Here is an 18422-nt window from a genome sequence, read left to right on the forward strand (position 1 = left end):
TTTACAAGTTTCAAGTATAATTTACGAATTTATTCGACACCTTGCACCTTCGTTTCGTCATTATATTAAATAATAATCTTGTTTACGATTTAAACCTCGGTATACGAATCGGAAACTCGCGTATCGGTGTCAAAACATTACGTACATTACGCGGAGTGTGATTGAAAGAATCATGTTCAATCGATATGTTTGAAATTTTTACTGTACGATGTGCACGCATAATTTCCTTTCCATAATTCTCATTTAAACGTCTTACACTGACAATTGTAGCAATGGTTTAAGTGATAGAACAGCGTTGGAACGAGATACCAGTGTGCTACTAAACAACATAACACTTAGCGAAACGCCATTTTGACTGTTCGCTTTATCGACTGTATGTACACACCTCTGGTCGCAATGTTATGCATCAGTAGCGTCGGATCGATTTAAATAAATAGTAATACTTTTGATATTACGTAATGATATTACCGATCTTTTACATCAATTGATTTTTTTACATACAAAGGGTATTGTTACGGTAATAGTGTCATTATTGCTGTCATTTGAGCCTCTTAGGTAGTTTTAATTACCATTGCATATAAAATTTGTTTCTCTTTTCCATTATGTTCTAATGTACCACTGTAAAATAATATACATGTAATTTTTCAATACAGCTACAAATTGTAATGCAATGTTTTTGGTTAACTATGGTAAGTAATGCATAATTTTAATTGCAGATATTACATAATAAATATTTCATTGTCCAATAATGTTTAATCAGGATTAAATTCGTGTATATATAAGCATATATATATATACGTATGTAATCCTGACTTTTATTTTATACTTTGTATATCTCTTTTTCTATATATAGAATTATGTTATACTATAGACAGTTGTGTAAAAACGTTATATTTATCTTATGTCAATCTATTGCTCCAGCTTCGAAATGTTCATCAATAATAAATTGCTGAAAATTGTTTAAAAATATAAAAAAGTTTTATTTAGGTTATATGCATTATCGAGAATCAAACACTGTTCACCATTGTATTTATTTTAAAATACTTGTTGCGAATTGGCTTCTATCTAACTTTAATTGTGCGTTGTGTAGATCAATTGTATATGAGAACAGACCTTGATCCAAATATCGAATGAATGGAAACCAATGAATTTTTCTATGGAACTATTCAATATTTTTAAACACATTCACACCAGAATCTTATACCTGAAAATACACATATTAATAGCAGTATAAGATGTAAAAATAGGAACAATTAGGAAAAATGATATTTAAAATTTAAGTATTGATTATAAATTGATTTTTATATACAAAAATCGTATATGTAAAAATATTTATTTATCTGCAAAGGTATATCATGCTAAAATCTTCTTGAAGTTAATATTCATGATCATAGAGGAATTTTAGCATGATTCAATGGAACACATTAATGTTTATGTACGTAAAGATTTTTTTAATTAAAAAATTAGAAAACTTTTACATAATAAATTGTTAGTAAACTTTCTAATGTTCCACCTGACAGCCTTCAAGGCTTAACGCTCGAGCCAGGTTTCTAGCAACGGCTAATCGAAAGATTTCAATTTCATCTTGAAATTTCGGATCGTCTCCGTGCGCTTCTACACAACGCAACAATTCAAAGCAATCACTGGAAGACAAAATTACGTCTTTGGCTTCTAATAATGGAATAGCATCTAATAAAAGTATGGACCAAAAACTGAAACAAACGTTTGCTACAAAAATGCATTTTTTAATTTAAATATGAAACATGTTTGTATTTTACTTACTATTTCGGCGTTAAATTTGAAACTAAAAGAGATACTAGTAAACTTGCAGCCTCTTTAAATTCTCCAATACCATACATTTGATGAAATTCGCAATATTTTCCTAATTATAAAGCACAATGATAATTAAATACATATAATCGATATCGATCGACTATTTATATTTTTAATTTTTCGAAATTGATTTACCTAAGAATGTGAGTCTATCACTGGCCATCATACAAAAACCTAAATTTTCCAACAAGTCACGACATTCTAATTTTCCATGTTCCGCATAATGTTTCAAAAACTGATCTGCAATGTATGTTACAAAACCACTATCTTGGGCCTTTAATGCCCATGCAAGTGCATTTCCTAATCTCCCTTGTTTTATAGATTTCATTCCTTGAATTTTACATATGCTAGCAGCTAAAAAAAGTTTTAATTTTTAATTCAGTTATGATCCCTCACTTGAAATTTTAAATGTTGAAAAATAGTATATCAACCTATGTGATCCATCTTATTATCTCGTGCTATGTCTAGAATCTTATTTACTCTCGCCTCTGATTCCATTGGTAATGATTGTAACAGTAACTCTAGTCTGGCTAAGCCTTGAATAGGGCAATGTATCAGATAACTTGCACCACATTGCCATAAAGAATGATGCCCCATTAGCGTGGTACCGTATTCTAGTATAAGAGATTCATGAAGTTGGCTACTAACTCTATTAAAAAATAAAATATTGCTTAGTGTTTCCTTGACAAATAATTGTACTTATAATACGAATCACGAATTATAGTTACTCTATTTGATCTTTATCTAATATTTTAAGCTTTCCACAAGTGTATAACAAATCCACCAAATGAGCAGCGAACCATCCGTTATCGCCCATGTATTGTATTTCTCTAATAACAACGTGCAAATTACTCTCCATCAAGGCACGTATAGCATTATCTGAAGGTTTATTAGCTAGCCATATTTTGAAAAGAATATTCGCGTGATGCGAAAGCTCCGGCTGCTTACAACACGGAGAGGTATAGAATAATTCTGCTGCCAATAATTCATACCATTCGTCCGTGTACTGTGCAAATTTCCATAGTACTTCTTCTTCTCCTACAATTAACTGTATTAAATGTTTTTAATAAGTGATATAATATTATTTTGTTGCATTTGTACATATATATATGTATATAATGTATTGCGAATACCTTCATAATCTCTTCCAAATTAGGGTCAGTAATAAAAGCTTTATTGTCTAGATTTGCACGTAAATCATGTTGCCAATGTTTCCAGCGCATAGTAAACTCATTGATAGAATAACCGCCGTACACATTGTATATGGGCATTGTTTTAAGAATATTTTCTGCTATTACAAATGCTGGATGGTCCGCTTTACTATGCAGAGTTAATAAAGCTCTCACTAAATCTAATTTTCCATGTAATGCACAACCAATTACTGCTTCCCAATAATTTGTATGTTCCAAATCGGCACCAATTGTTTTCTGGGCTAATATTTTAACTGCCATAAGTTCTCTAGATGGAAAATGAAATCTGATCCATTCTAACAATTGTGGTAATATTACGTCCCCTAAATTTAAAGATATAATAGTATTTAGTATTTCTTTATTAAGTATTCTTTTTTTATTATTAGCACATAGTTATACTAAAATAACATTACCCGGTACTACATCTATATAAAGAATTTCAGTTAGGTGCCACACACATTCTATGTGATAAAAAATAGTTAGAAAGTTCTCTAACGATTCTCTTTTATGGGACAAAACTTTTCCACGTATATCGTGCAAGCTCTCTATGCAGGCTCTTAAAATAGACCTGTATTGTTTGCTATGCTTTAGAATTTCGCATCTCACATCATTGGATGAAGATTTTAGATTTTGAATGGACAAAAACACTCCATTACTTTCATTCACTAATTTGCGCAATGATGGAGAAAATAGGATCACTTCTGGCCTTAAAATGTGTACCGTTGGATCATATTTCTCTTGGCTTTTCTTATTCAGTCTTTGATCGATGTATATACTAATTCTATTACTGTTCAACCAACTTCCAGCAATTCGTGCATTCTTAGAAATATTTGGTAAATCCTGAAAGGCAAAAATATTTGTATTTTATTGTGATATCGGACAAAGTAAGTGAATGAAAACTTGTGGAATAGGTTAAGCTTTAGCTTCAAGCATGTGCAAAATGAATTTATATTTCTTACCACGTTTGGCGGGCCCTCGTCTTCGTTCATGTTAGGTATTCCCATAAAAAAAAAGAGCTGTTCTACGTAGTATATTATATACTATTTTATAACAATATTTACATTAATTTTTACATTCGTGTTTTATGCCTGCAATTCCAACTTTGTTGTTGTCTTTAATAAGTCTAAAGGGTGACGTTGCAGAATATCGAACAATGAGTTCGATTATACGATATCTGTCGATACGTGTGCTCGCGTGTGTTAATAAATACGTGACTCGGGTGTTCGATACTAGTACAAGTTCAAGAAGATGCGTGGGTTAACGTTGCATCGCATTAAAATTGTTAAAACTCAGTGCAGGTATGCATTAATACTCTAATTAATTCGATTTGTGATCTATTACATTAGATTGTAGTCGATCAAGTTGGAGTGCACGAGGGTTTCAAGCTTGTCCAAACTTTATTGTAAGAAATACTGCGTTATATGACTATATATTATTGACTAATAATCAACACTGTCGCACCGATTTTCACTGACGCGTACTTGTAGACAAAATATACCATTAAATACACGTATATCTTTGAACTCTTAACCTAAAAGCTGTCGAAGGCGTTGATTTCTACAGAAATGAAAAAATCTCATCAACACAACCTTATGGTCAGGAGTCTTCTTTCTAGGACTATAAATAATGGAAATATTAGGTGTTTCCGTTTAAGCGTTTTATTTTGTAATTTATGTACATATGTAATAAGTATATGCTACAATAGCAATTTGTTGATAATGTCAACAAATTACTTACTAGTGTAACCTTATGTACCACATGAGAAACCTAATCACTGAGAGGTTCGCCATTAATAATTGCTGCAACATTTTTGTGTTCCAAAATGGATATATGATCTCCATTGATAGTATGAACTATTACTTTCCCTTCGGTTAACTGGAAACAAAAAGTAGTCTGAATATATCAACAGCCAACTTAATTAGCTAGTAATATTAAGATTTATTACCTCGCGTAAACCATAAGCTGGATCCGAAAGTCGAATAACTGGTAGAGTTGGTTTCAATAATGTGATAGGTGTTTTTAGAGGCAACAAGGGAGAAGGGTTGTATGTGTCACACAAATTTAAGCGCTTATAGATTAGAGATATAATTGTTTTCATATTTTCTGGCGAGAAAATGAGCATTTTGTCAGGTACATTTTTAATAAACGTATCTAATTTTTCATTCCAATTAGTACATTGCCTCAAATTTATATCACACTGCAAAATCAAATTTGTGCAAATTAGTTGTCAAGTTTTATGCGATAAGTGCAATCATCAAAAGATAGTTTACCTCTATATTAATCAATTTCATTATTCCAGTTAGTAACATATTTTGAAATTCATCTTCTGTAGATGTCTTGTAGAGTTCCGACTTTGCAACTTTTAAATAATTAGGAGATCCATCTATTATGATGAGCTGGCCCTTAAGTGCACAACTTTCTAATTTCCTTACTAGCTCTATAGCTATTAGCGATCCGAATGAATAACCAACAATCACGAAATCTTTACGATTTTTAATCCTTGTTAAAACATGCTGAAAAAGAAATTTTTATTTTTATTCTGAAATTTATTTTAATTATTGAGAAATATGCTTTATGTTTAAAATACATACTGGTAATAGACATGCAGCCATGTCCTCTATGGACTGCATTGCATTGGAATTATTTACCCCTAGTTGCAAACAAGTAGCACGTAATTTTAATTTTGATGCTAATGGCATAAATGCGTCTGAGGTTCCCTCTATACCAGGAATAAAGAATACTTCATCCTTATTCTCACTACATTGCGTAGGAAGTTCTACGCAATATTCATTGTTTATTGCCACAAGGTTTATGGTCTTCATAAATAATTGTATACCAGTTAAATTTTCTATCTTTGCTTTTGTTGTTTCAACTTGTTCCGTTTCTTTCTTTATTTCCTTAGCCGACATTTCTATAAGTTTGGCTATTGTCATACTTCTAATGTCCTTTGGAGTTATTGAAACCTCAAAGTCTCTCTCTAATGTCTGTATTATTTCCACGGCTAACATGGAATCCATACCTAATTCAGCTAACGATGAACTTTGGGTCACTGCCTTCAAATCCTTTATGTCTAACATTGAAGAACAGTTTCAGAAATTAATCTCCCAGCTTCAATCCAACCAATACCTAATAGTGTTTCAAGTTACTTACTCATAATGTTCATTACTGCTTCAAGGATGTTGTTAGCGGAATTAGTGCCACGCCGTTTCTCCGCGACTACCATACTAGCTATAATTGGCCTGCTCTGAACCAAGAACTTGTCTAATTCCTCTAAACACGACGATATACTTTGCGGCAAGGTTCCACCGATCGCCAGTTGTTGATTGTTCTCCATCAAATCTGCAGCAAGGCCAACATCTCCCACAACTCCCCATTGAATGGCCATGCCAGGAAGACCTTCTTCTGCTCTTCTTTCGCAAATTCTCTCCATCACAGCATTACCCATACCATAATTGGTCTGACCAGGGGTTCCTCTTCCACACGATAAAGAAGAGAATACCACAAAGTGTCGAAGGTTTGGACAAATCTTCCTAGAGAGCTTGTCTAGTTGCTTAGTGATGTTAGCTTTCGGCTTCATACTCTCCTCGAATGATTTCTCGGTTTGGTTCTCCATCAGACAATCTTTCAGTATGGCCGCCAGATTAAAGATGCCATCCACAGGCGCCTGCTTCTCTGCTGATCTCAGAATAAACTCACAATCATCTGCTTTCGACGCGTCTACATTAGAAATTACTAGAATCTTCACGCCGTATGATTTCCATAATTCGGTTTTTAATTTCTGGTATCCGGTTTTGACGCCGTTTCGGGACACCATCACTAGATTCTTAGCCCCACGTAGAACTAACCAATCTGCAAACTCCAATCCCAATCCTCCTAAACCTCCTATGAGAACATAGCTCTTGTTTTCTATAGGATAAAAGCGAGGATAAGCAAGAACTGGTGTATTCATAGGCGCCTCTTGGTCGGTTATTTTAATCAGAATCTGCGGAATAATCGATATAATTGGATTTGTAATCGTGGCACATCTGCCAGGAAAGTGGAAAATACTGAGTGGAAAATAACATATACAAATAACAAATAACGAATTTGAAGGAAACTTTAGTTTACCTTTCCAATATGTTTCCCCGCTGCCATGAACCTAAAAGCTTCCTCCACCTGATTCTTTTCGAAACACTGCCGCCTCAGAGGCTTAATAACTCCCCTCTTCAATCGTATACTCATAAGTTCATACAACTCCTTAAAATCAGCTGTGTCATCGCTGAGCAGGGTATCCAGAAGGACTCCGTGGAATGAAACTTCTTTCAGGAATATCTCCATTTTGATTTCATTATTAACCATCATATCGAATTTACCAATTTCCAAGAAACGACCACGACGACCCAAACAACGAATCGATGCCTGAAGTTTGTCTTCAGCCAAGGAATTCAATACTATGTCTACTCCTTTCCCGTGTGTCATTTTCATTATCATCTGTTCGAAAGTAGTATCTCGAGAGTTTCCGATATGATCGTCGTCTATACTGGGGAAAGTTTCCCTAATGAACTTCCGTTTTTCATCTGTGCCCACCGTAGTGAACACTTCGCAGTCTTCTGCAAGAGCTAAGTAAATAGCTGCTTGTCCCACGGCACCGCTTCCAGCGTGTATCAACACCTTCTCGCCCTTTCTTAATTTCCCAAAGTAGAAGAAGGCATAGAGCACTGTGAAGTAGGCTGTCGGAACGGTTGCTGCATCTTCTAAGGACCATTCATCGGGTACAGGCCATACTTTGTGTTTATTAGTAACAACCAAGTTCGATATGCACCTGAGAAAATGGTCGAGCAAACAAATTAATAAAATAACTACATAACTGATTCATTGGAAAGAGATGATTTCTTACTTGCCGTCGGCAAATCCCATTAGTCGACGCCCATTGACATCAATTCCACTGAACTCAAAACCGATCAAGCAATCCGTATTTCTGGTAATTTTAGTTGGCGATATTTTTGCAGTGGCCAACATCACATCTTTGAAATTCAGAGATGAATAAACCACTCTTACAAGACAACTGTCTTCTGGTACGCTATCAAGCTGAATCGCACCTTGCACCCACTGCAAGGAACTCAGATTCCCCTTTATCTATTAAATGATCTTCATAATTTTTTGCAAAAACGAACAGTAATTTTTGTAAAGTAATTCAAGTATTTTTACTGACCATTACGTCGACGTAACCATGCTGAACTAGAATTGGGTTCAGTTTTTGATAAGGCACATGTCTATACGTTCCCCAAACTTTGTTCGGTCTCAAGACATTATAACATATGTCTATGTCAAGCTGTTTGGAATAGAAGGGATTGTCCAATGAAAACTTGGGGGCATTACCGTCTTGAATAATTACAGTCTTCACGATGTCGCCATAAAGCTCTCGTCTCAAGCACTTAACTAAACCTAGAACACCATTCTCCATATCTCCTTCTGCGACTAGGACCAATCTTACTGTTTCCTTAGCTTCCTTGCCTTTCCTGTCCTTCATTATACTTTTCACCTTCTCAATCCAGCTGAATTCGTTGTTGTTCGCGTATACGATCTCTGTCCTTTGCGGTGGTTGCACTTTCTTTTTTAGAAGCAACAGGCTATGATTATTAAAACTCTTCTCCAGCACAACATTTAGACCGTACGATTCAATGTAGGAAAATGTGTCTTTATCGATGACGCTCTCCTGGAGTAAAATGAATCCATGATCTACAGTTGCGAACAGTATCTGTTTCAGAACATCTACTCTTTTGTTGGATAATATATTATGGGCAGCTACTATAAAAACGCTGCCGTCTTTCGACAATTTATTTGGTTCTGTTATCTGAATTTCGTTGGGGAGCGATAACTTCTCATCAGGTTTTACTTCTGTGGCTAGAATTATTGTCGGGCGAATTATTGGTAAATCACTCAGTACTTGCGCAAAAATGGGCGCGAGGGTTTCTTCGGTGGATACTTTGTCTTCGCGATGGACAAGCTCGACAACTTTTGGAGTAGTTGTTAAGTGATTTTCTAACGCAAGGTGACTCGATAATATGATCATCTCTGTTAACGATACTTGTGCTTTGTCGCGATTTGCCACGAATTTGTATTCTTCCAAAACGGGAGCGGACATTGGGTCTCGGCGTTGAATGCTGTTGGCCTTTAATCCACGGATTTCGATTCCTCCAGCTATTACCGTATCGTAGTCTTTGTACGCAAAAAATGGAACCTCTGTAATATTAAAGTTATTATAATGTTAATAAGTTATTATATTGTTTATACTAGTAGTAATGTATAATACCATTATTTTCGTTGTCGAGATTCCGAATTATATTATTATGAAGCGTCGTGTCTATCACTAATTTTTGTATCGAAGTTGGAACGAACAAAGTCCTTGTGTCTAAGCCTAATATTTTTATCTGCAACATATTATCCATAAACGCGGCCCAGTTTTTTAGCCAAGCGATACGCCCGCTCGTTGCCATGATCGAGGCACTTTTCAGGGCGCGAAACATTCCGGTGTACTCGTAACCACGAAGTTTCAGCTCCTTGTAAATATCCTTTTCAGTTAGTACTTCTTCATCCTCGATTTGTTTCAAGTAATTGGCTGGGATCCTTTCTTCCGAAGGATTCGTTGTGTGACGGACCGTTCCTGTCACTACTGATGTAGATTTTTCTGATATTTCGAATTTTCCAGTTCCTAAGCATAAACTACAACATGAGTAACGTGTTTCTGTGAAACTTTAAATAAGAACACATACCCTTATGAACCGTGATTGTCAATGCGACATCATCCTTCTCAGGGACAGTGGTTGCACGTTTGAATTTGACATCTTCAAAAACCACTGATAATTCCCCCAACCTTTTGCCATTCAATTGGCTAACTATTTCCCAGACCATAACGAGATACCCAGTAGCTGGTATCAGGTTTCTGCCATCAATTACGTGATGAACCATGTACGTATAATCATCATCGATAGGATTTACTGCAACTATTTTCTGGGACCCGAGTATCTTTTGACATTTATTGCTAGTTGTTACGTACCAGCTTTTAGAGTGGTCCCATCTGAAATTATTCGATAGAGTGCTAATTCTAAGTTAACTTGCGATATTGATTACATATTTTATTATATTCACCTAATGTAAGGCGAGATCATGGGTGTGCCACGACTAACGGGGAACTCTACGTGCGGGTAAATATTTGCGAGCTGTGGTTGCAGACCAACGTTGTATAATTTTCCAATTGCTTCCAAAAAGTACTGCAAGTTATCTTTGTGGCCTGCTTGGGACAGTGTTACGTTCATTGTGTTTCGATCTAAAGACCTTTTCAAAATCGACTGTAGGAGACCATTAGGTGTGAGTTCTATGGTTACCGCGTTGGATGGAATCATTGCAACCACTTGCGCAAAGTAGACGGTGTTCAGCAGGTTGCTTGTATGGTATTCGGCGGAACAATATTTAGCAGCTTGTGTGTGCCATTGGTCCTGAGGTATAGCAGTGCTTAACCACTTTGAGCTCCTTAACTTTGGCTCGGGAATCACTCTCTTCAAGTACTTCAAATATTTTGGTCCTGCTTCCGCTATGTAATGACTATGATACGGAGTGTTAATGTGTAGCACTTCTTTTACAAATATTTTCTTGGCCTAAAATAATTAAAAATTCATAGAAATCGAGTGAATCATACAACGTATTACAGCTGTTATTTTATAATTTACAACAGACCTGTAACTGGGAAACGAATTTCTTCATAGACTCAACTGGGCCGCATATGGTACAACTATCGGGACCATTATGACAAGAAATACAGATATCCGATGGGCACAAGTCTTTCATCTTCTCGTATCCTAAACCAACTGCGGCCATGGATCCCAAAACCGTTTTAGTCTCCATAAATGCCAAACCTCTAAAATATGCTGTAAGTATCGTTTGCTCCGCTGTGAAGCATCGATCAGCATACGCACAGCCAATTTCTCCGGCCGAATGACCAATTATATTGTCCGGTTCGATGCCCATTGATGTTAATAAGTCAACGAGACCGATCTGTACAAGTATCACTCGTGATAATGATAAAAATCTATTTTAAAGATTTACGAGTATATTACCTGAATACCAATGATCGCAACGTAGGTATTTAGATTGTTATCATAAGTTTGTTTGTCTTTGTTTGTGATGATATTACTGACGTTCAGGCCGTATGGTTTCAACGCTGTATCGCATTTCTGGATGCTCTTAGCAAAGATGGGTAATCTCATTAATGCCTCGCCTATTAAGTCGTCAAGTCGTGATTACAGTGATAACAGATATTGATCCTAAAGTTCCTATACATACCTATATCAACCCACTGCGAGCCCATTCCACCAAAAACGAACCAAACCGGTCTCTTAGCTTCTGGACAAGCTCGTATCTCTCTCGGTGGTTTCTCTGATACCTTAGACCCAAGTACCGTGTATCCTCTATACAGATACCCTGGTACATGTTCGGTGTAAATATTGTGCAACAGTCGAATATATTCCACGTCGATCGGTATACTTTCTACCTAAAAAATCAATTATCGCTTACTTTCATGAAATTATAAATAGCGTAAGAAATAATTTAGTTACATGATTGAGAAGAGTTTCTATCGCTTCTTGCGTGCGACCAGATACAGTTACTAGTCTGGGTAAATCATCCTCAGGTGCGCCATTATTTACTTTCTCTTTCGTATGGGATTTTAACAGAGCGTGAGCATTGGCGCCACCGAAACCAAACGAGTTTAACGCTGCGTAACCACCCTCCCATGGGGTTGGCTCTGTTATTACCTGGACCTTCCCCTCGTCCATACACTTTACACCTCTTAAGGGACTTTTGAAATTGATATTCGGTGGAATCACGCCACCTTCCATCGCAATTATTATCTTAAAAATACATTCGTAACAATTACGTAATAAATAACAACATGATTATTTCTGGTGTCCGTTTATCATGTTGAAAGAAAGTCGATGGAATACCTTAGCCACCGATGATAGCCCGCTAGCAGCTTCAGGGTGCCCTATGTTCGACCTAATCGAACCAATCTTAAGAGGAGTACCTCTGTCTTTGCAAAAGACGTTATTAATACTGTTCAACTCTTCGGGATCACCAACGGCAGTTCCAGTAGCATGAGCTTCCAAGTACGCCACATTATATGGCGATACGTGGCACTCCTTGTAGAGGTCGCTCATGAGTATTTCCTGTATTTTAGCGGCAGGAAATGTGATACCCTGCTCTTTGTAACCGTCGCAATTAGTTTTCGTATAGACCACTTGAGCGTAAATTCGTTTAGCATTCTTTGCCTTCTGCAATAGGATCGCACTGATCACCTCGCTACGGGCATAACCATTAGCACTAGCGTCAAAGGATTTGCTGCGACAGTCAGGAGATAGTACACCTGATATTTAAAATAATACACTAGATATAATAAGAAAGTTTTCGTACTTTTAACAGGATATAAGCAAACACTTATGCATCGATTCGATTAAAGAATAATGTTTTACCGAGACGATTGAATTGAACAGATATGGAAGGATGAAGACAAAGATTGCAGGCAGTGACGATTACGTTTTCGCACATTCCCATTCGAATCATCCTATAAGCCTGGTCCAGCGCGAACATACTAGTACTGCAAGCTGTATCCACTCCATACGATGGACCCTTGAGATCCAGGAAATGGGAGATCCAATTAGAAATCATAGATTTGTTACATCCAGTGATACCATAACCATCCGCCTGAAATACGTGTTTAGAGTAGATAAATGTACCTACAGTAAAGTACATTATAAAGTTCAGTTGACTATTAAAGGTTTAGGATTTGTACTAAACGACGTTACTTGTAATTTTTCATATATCCATATACTTTCCGACTCGACGATGCTACATCCTGTTACAACACCCGTGTTGGTCCCTTTGAGGTGCATGGGATTTAGTCCCGCGTCAAGGATGGTTTCGTAAACGCATTCTAATAACTTCCGAAACATGGGATCCATTACATGAGCCTGCTTATAATGGATATCGAAAAATGCCGCATCGAATTTATCCAAATCGCCTACTTTGCCACCGGCCTTCGGAACTTCCGATTGTTCTGCCCAAATTCAGAGAGCGTCATCTCTATTCCACACAATTCGAACTACAATTTTTATTACCTAATTTCCATCTCGAAGAATTGTCTGTGATAACATCCACTTTGTTCATCAAATTGTCCTTTAACTCCAACACATTCTTGCTTTCCGGGTATTTACCGGAGATTCCAGTAATCACCACCTCCTCCCCAGGTTCCGTTTTGGCGTAATTCACCCTCGTAGAGTCTACTCGCATGTTACCAGACATATTTGCTAAAAATTTTCGTGTTACTTAGTCCTTATATACGACGTTAAGAAAGTCAAAGGTTAATACTATTCTAATTTATTAAAAACCAAGGAACACAGTTCTCATACAATTGATGGATTATAGTTCTTTTTATGATAGTAGAATTTTATAATTGCAAAACTTGTACTACGTGGCACCTATTTATGCAAAGCAATGCAATATCCGGTATACTTTGATATTTCTGAAATCTATCCATTATTATTCACAAGCGAATTTGTTTTCGATTCTATATTAATGTTGTAAATAAATTAATAAACAATATGGTAAAAAACAATCACTTTCTATATAATTGTAGATTATGGTAATATAAAAATTTAATCCAGAGTAATCATCAAATATCAATCGATCAGGATTGTTTGGTTCCCGATGTCATTGATTTCAAGACTCATCCTATATTTCATCATGAGATTTATGAGAAAGGTCTTTAGTTTTTTCTACCATCTGGGTGCCAAATTTAGATGGTACATGACTTTACACATACTTTCCGGTTTCTAGCCTTCACCTTCTCTCAATAGCATGTACTGTGTCATAAATCTCATCACTTCCTCAACCCTTAGGATCACCCAAGAGACAGTAGCCATATGGATACCTCCAACAGATTTCCAATGGACTTTCACCTGTACTTTTCAGCATCTTCCTGCTTTTTACCACCCTCTACCTTTCCATTTATCCATTTCACTACCTCGACACACCTTCAGACCAAAAGTCTTGCTAATCACTGACCTACAATTTCCACTCCCAGCAGTCCAACCAATCCCGATGACCCCAACCAACTCCATATAATCAGACAGATCTTCCCCATCACATTCATTCTACAAACTCATTCAATCCATGCACCATTTAATCTTAAGATACTTGTATTTAGTATAAAATAGTTTTGAAATATAAGTTAAACTTTGAAAAAAAGATAGTTAATCTTAATCAGTAGCTAACAAATACCCAGAATGATAAATTTGATGGTACAAGGATTAAATGTAGAATTTGTCACGGATTGCAAGAGTGATATATTGTATACGGATGTACAATAGTATGCACGACTAATTAATAATGATGATATGCATTCTATTCACCACATATAAATGACCCATACATATTTATTGAGGAACTTCAAAATAACTACTTGTCGTAGTTTTGTGACGCACTGCAATCACGTGAATTCCATTCTGCAGAAAATCTGCATCAATACAAAATGAATATATACAACTATAAAATCACAGAGAAACCTCTTAGCAACCGAAGACGGTTAAAATAAATATAAAGCAACTACGGTTACTCAAACTGAGATTGTGGGTCAACATCTACTTTTCTACCTTGTACGTTTATTGTTTAATTACATCTTCTATATAATAAGAAGCATATTCCACATTTTCAGGATTCACAAAAGTGAAAAGTTTACGTAGGTGGTGCGATATACAAGATATATACAGTTTAAGTGCAACATTATAATCGCTGGTGAATTCGCCATCAATTTTCTCGAATTTGTGTACAAAGAACAGAACATTGCTGAAAGTGCATTTATTCTTAAAAAAATTCGTACGCGGGTCTTTCTTGGAAATAGTATGCAGTCGATAAGGAAGCCTACGGACGTACCTCGAAACCATCAAACATGTGTTTATTTCGTTTTTATCGCGGCGCGGCACACATGTAATTGTACCACTTCGTAATCTCCACGGCCCGTACGAGCCGCAAACGTTTTTCTCATCCCATTTCTAAAAAGTAAAGGAAAATTTCATCGTATGGTATGTAGAAGAAGCGCATATTGCCACAGATGAAAGGCAGGCACGAACGAAATACAGATTAGACAAACTATCGAATGTATTCTCGTGTTTCGTCACACGGGGGCTCTGGGGATACAGAAATGCAGTCCAATAAAATACATTCGATGATAATTCCACTCTACATCTCGTCTATGGTAATAAGTCGTCTGATGAGATGCTCGTCTGTGATAGGTCTATCCTGTTTCTTGTTTGTACATTGACTTTAGGTTCTACGTTACCATTTGAGGTTTGTATTCAAGTCGTCATTGTGTTGACAGTTCTCGGGGAAAGCTTCCTGCAGCTGTTGCGAGAAACAAATGATCTCTCTCGTCACAGCTTTCCGATTGTTTATTTTTCTCCGAGTATTTAGAATTACCCTCGTAGATAGCAATCGAAGGAAACTTATCGCATAAAGTGCAGTCTACACGAATTGCCGTTGGCGTAGCAGCTCATCGTAGGACAAAAAGATGAGGTATCTTATCGCAAATATGACTTTATTCATTCCCGCGTTTACGCTTTATCATGTCGTACATTTGTCGCGTGCGAGACGAGTAATCTCACGTTTATTTCTGGCAAGCTGCCAGTCGTTTCGTTCTCGTAAGAATTGCAGAAGAATCAGCGTTGAATAGAGAGAGGGAGAAACAGGCGGGAACCAGAAAACATTGCATTAACTGTCATGCAATAGTCGCCATCTTTTCCATTGACGTTTTCTCTTTGAAAGTAGGCTTTCCCTATTATTCATCGTTTGACATATTTTCTGACTCATTCGATATTTCACAGTTCACTTGTACGATTTAGTTTCCACGCAGCATCGTTTCAAGCTCTTACTCTGTACGCGTATATTAAAGCTTCGGGAGAAAAATGTTCTCGGAAATATAGATGAGAATTCTAGGCATGTATACGTGGCTTCTGACAACTACATAGATTACATATTGTGTATTACAAACTAATAGGTTATAATATATCAATTATTGTCGTGTTATGAATTATTTCCTTAAGTTTCGTGGTCGTTTTAGACATATTCTTATTGGTTTATTAAGCTTAGTATGTATGTCCAGCAAATATTAAGTAATAGTTTAATAATAGTATATAAAAGGTAGGATTTTGTGTTTAAGTATTACAAAATGGTGCCCATTTATTTTCGCTATACAGACTACTTATATCCGTTCTAATTATTATTGTTGTCTAAACAATTGTTGTGGGATATCTTTTATAGCGGTAGATCACAAATCACAGGGATGAATGGGAAGAGACAATCTTCGATTCCATCGCGACATCAATCAGAAACTGTAGCTCAACATTTCGATTTAATTAAATACATTTATGATTGTAAGTGTATCATGTATATTGTTTTCACTTCCCGCTTCTAACTAAATTTGTTCAAGTGCATCCTTTTGTATTATTACAGCATGGAACACAGTATCGAGAGAGTTGGATATGTGTCATAATCAACCGCACAGCAATTCTTCTAATTATAGAAATGGAGCATCCGTTACATACTATCAAGAACGAGAACCAAACCCGCAACTTAAAGGTATACAATAGTATTTTGGATACTGTTCTTTGTTACCCGTATTAATTAATATTTTGTTTTTTGCTACAGACTTTGAACCATTTAACCTTGAAGCATGGTGGGGGCAACGTGTTGTTCAAAGTATTACTAGGAATGCAAATTCCTAGTGCCAGGCTCGACATATTGACTATAATCGAACATTCTCAAATAGACATAAGAAACAGAAAGGTTAAATTCAGAGCTGCCGGAGAAAAGTTTTTTCCAATTCTAGAAACAATTTATTATATACTCGAATATAAGCGAAGCAAGGAAGATAGCATAGGTATGAATAGGTATCTAGGAATCAATTTTGAATCTTTTTGATAACAAAGATTGGGTATTAGCAAATAATCAAAGCAGTGATAAAAAAATGAAAATGAAAGAAAGGGAAAGGGCAGGGTTATGGAAACATACGAATTAGTATGAAAATGACATTCCTCTAATCCTTTTATCTTGTATTTTAACATAATGTCGCTTCTTCCTGGACCTTTTTACTCATCGTGTTTTGAAAAGTATTTTACATGAAAGATTGTGTGTGTGTGAAACTAAGCTGTTTCTGACATAACAAATAATTAAGGATCATAGTGCATGCTAAAAGTATTTATTTTATTTGCCGAAAGAGCAAATATAATTATAGGAGATAGTTTATTACGAATTAAATTTTTATTGTTACTTAATGAGAATCTTAGAGTAACTCATCTTTTTATCTCTTTGTAATTAAAACATGGATACGGAATGCTGAATTAAGAGCACACGAATCATGTATAAATTCTATATATTTAAATTGAAGGAATTATACGAGGAGGAAAGTTGAAGGACTACCATTTAAGGTTTATGCATATATGTATTTTTCCACGAATTGCATTTCACATTTTTTAATAAATTTTCCATTTACACACGTGTATAACGAAATCGTAATTAAATGTAAAGGGAAAGAACATAAATAAGTTTCGCGACTCTTAACAGAGTCTGTTCACTTACGAAAACATAGTAGAATGCACCTTTATCTATGACGAAAAGAAAATGTATTTATCATTGAAACTAGTGTGATAGTTGATTCGATTTTAAAAATAATTAAATCTAGATAATTATGTACATTTATTATATATATTACATATATATATATATATGTACGTAATGTACATCTATACGTGTATAGCTATTCTATAAGATTTATCTTATGAAATTTGTAACAATAAGTAAGAATAACGATCAACGTTTTTCTAAAGTCATGGACATCTTTACCAATTACTCCTACCGGTATTTCTTTTATGTTTAACTGAATGTCAAGAGTATTATTACAATTATGACAGCAGGATCTAGTTTGATACTGTCGCACGTTAGGAATTCTTATACTCGAGTGTTATTGAGATAACACTTTGATACACTCTAACATCTCATCATTTCCCATCAAATATAAGTTCTTGCCGAATATGGTTTTAGCTTGGTTTAGTGCGTTGCACTTCAAAGTCTTTACGGTCTCTTCCAAATTACAAAGATTCTTTTCTATCGCACGTTTCTCGCTGTTAAGCATCTGTAGTTAAGAATCAAAGTTTACATTTTGTACCAGCCGCTTTGGCGGGATCAGTGTATGTTTTTCAACCATATTGTACGAAATATATACAGGCATTACAGACTACGCGTTTATAATTGAATTAGCTAGAATAGTATACAATGATTACGTTGTATTAATGAATTAAAAATAAAAAAAATTTATTT

At 35.7% G+C, this 18422-nt stretch overlaps 3 protein-coding genes across 7 annotated transcripts; 1 reads left to right on the forward strand and 2 right to left on the reverse strand.

Annotated features, from left to right (window-relative positions):
* Positions 1-1431: 1431 nt before the first annotated feature.
* Nup75 (nuclear pore complex protein Nup75) lies at positions 1432-4135 on the reverse strand. The gene is made up of 8 exons (XM_076907813.1): positions 3983-4135; positions 3437-3863; positions 2967-3346; positions 2562-2881; positions 2265-2482; positions 1969-2187; positions 1783-1882; positions 1432-1712 (listed from the first exon to the last, which is right to left on the reverse strand). The coding sequence occupies exons 1-8, from the start codon at positions 4025-4027 to the stop codon at positions 1502-1504; spliced, it is 1920 nt and encodes a 639-aa protein (XP_076763928.1). The 5' UTR covers positions 4028-4135; the 3' UTR covers positions 1432-1501.
* A 649-nt stretch (positions 4136-4784) lies between these two features.
* LOC143431382 (fatty acid synthase-like) lies at positions 4785-14784 on the reverse strand. The gene is made up of 20 exons (XM_076908079.1): positions 14759-14784; positions 13172-13360; positions 12860-13110; positions 12527-12758; positions 12002-12420; positions 11615-11908; positions 11343-11550; positions 11117-11277; positions 10737-11054; positions 10152-10657; positions 9776-10080; positions 9316-9714; positions 8215-9245; positions 7900-8138; positions 7131-7824; positions 6174-7005; positions 5615-6093; positions 5294-5536; positions 4969-5220; positions 4785-4898 (listed from the first exon to the last, which is right to left on the reverse strand). Exons 2-20 carry the CDS (start codon positions 13353-13355, stop codon positions 4791-4793), a joined length of 7155 nt encoding a protein of 2384 aa, XP_076764194.1. The 5' UTR covers positions 13356-13360; positions 14759-14784; the 3' UTR covers positions 4785-4790.
* A 605-nt stretch (positions 14785-15389) lies between these two features.
* LOC143431316 (MAPK regulated corepressor interacting protein 2) lies at positions 15390-18329 on the forward strand. Of its 5 annotated transcripts, none has more exons than XM_076907949.1 (4): positions 15390-15623; positions 16368-16480; positions 16560-16685; positions 16755-16980. In XM_076907949.1, the coding sequence occupies exons 1-4, from the start codon at positions 15619-15621 to the stop codon at positions 16829-16831; spliced, it is 321 nt and encodes a 106-aa protein (XP_076764064.1). In that variant the 5' UTR covers positions 15390-15618; the 3' UTR covers positions 16832-16980. The 5 variants fall into 5 exon arrangements, with proteins under 5 accessions (XP_076764064.1, XP_076764063.1, XP_076764066.1 ...); XM_076907951.1 differs by lacking the exon at positions 15390-15623 and adding an exon at positions 15745-15871; XM_076907950.1 differs by lacking the exon at positions 15390-15623 and adding an exon at positions 16050-16104.
* Positions 18330-18422: the final 93 nt, after the last annotated feature.

The sequence above is a fragment of the Xylocopa sonorina genome, chromosome 17 (assembly GCF_050948175.1).
Source record: "Xylocopa sonorina isolate GNS202 chromosome 17, iyXylSono1_principal, whole genome shotgun sequence".
NCBI lineage: Eukaryota > Metazoa > Arthropoda > Insecta > Hymenoptera > Apidae > Xylocopa > Xylocopa sonorina.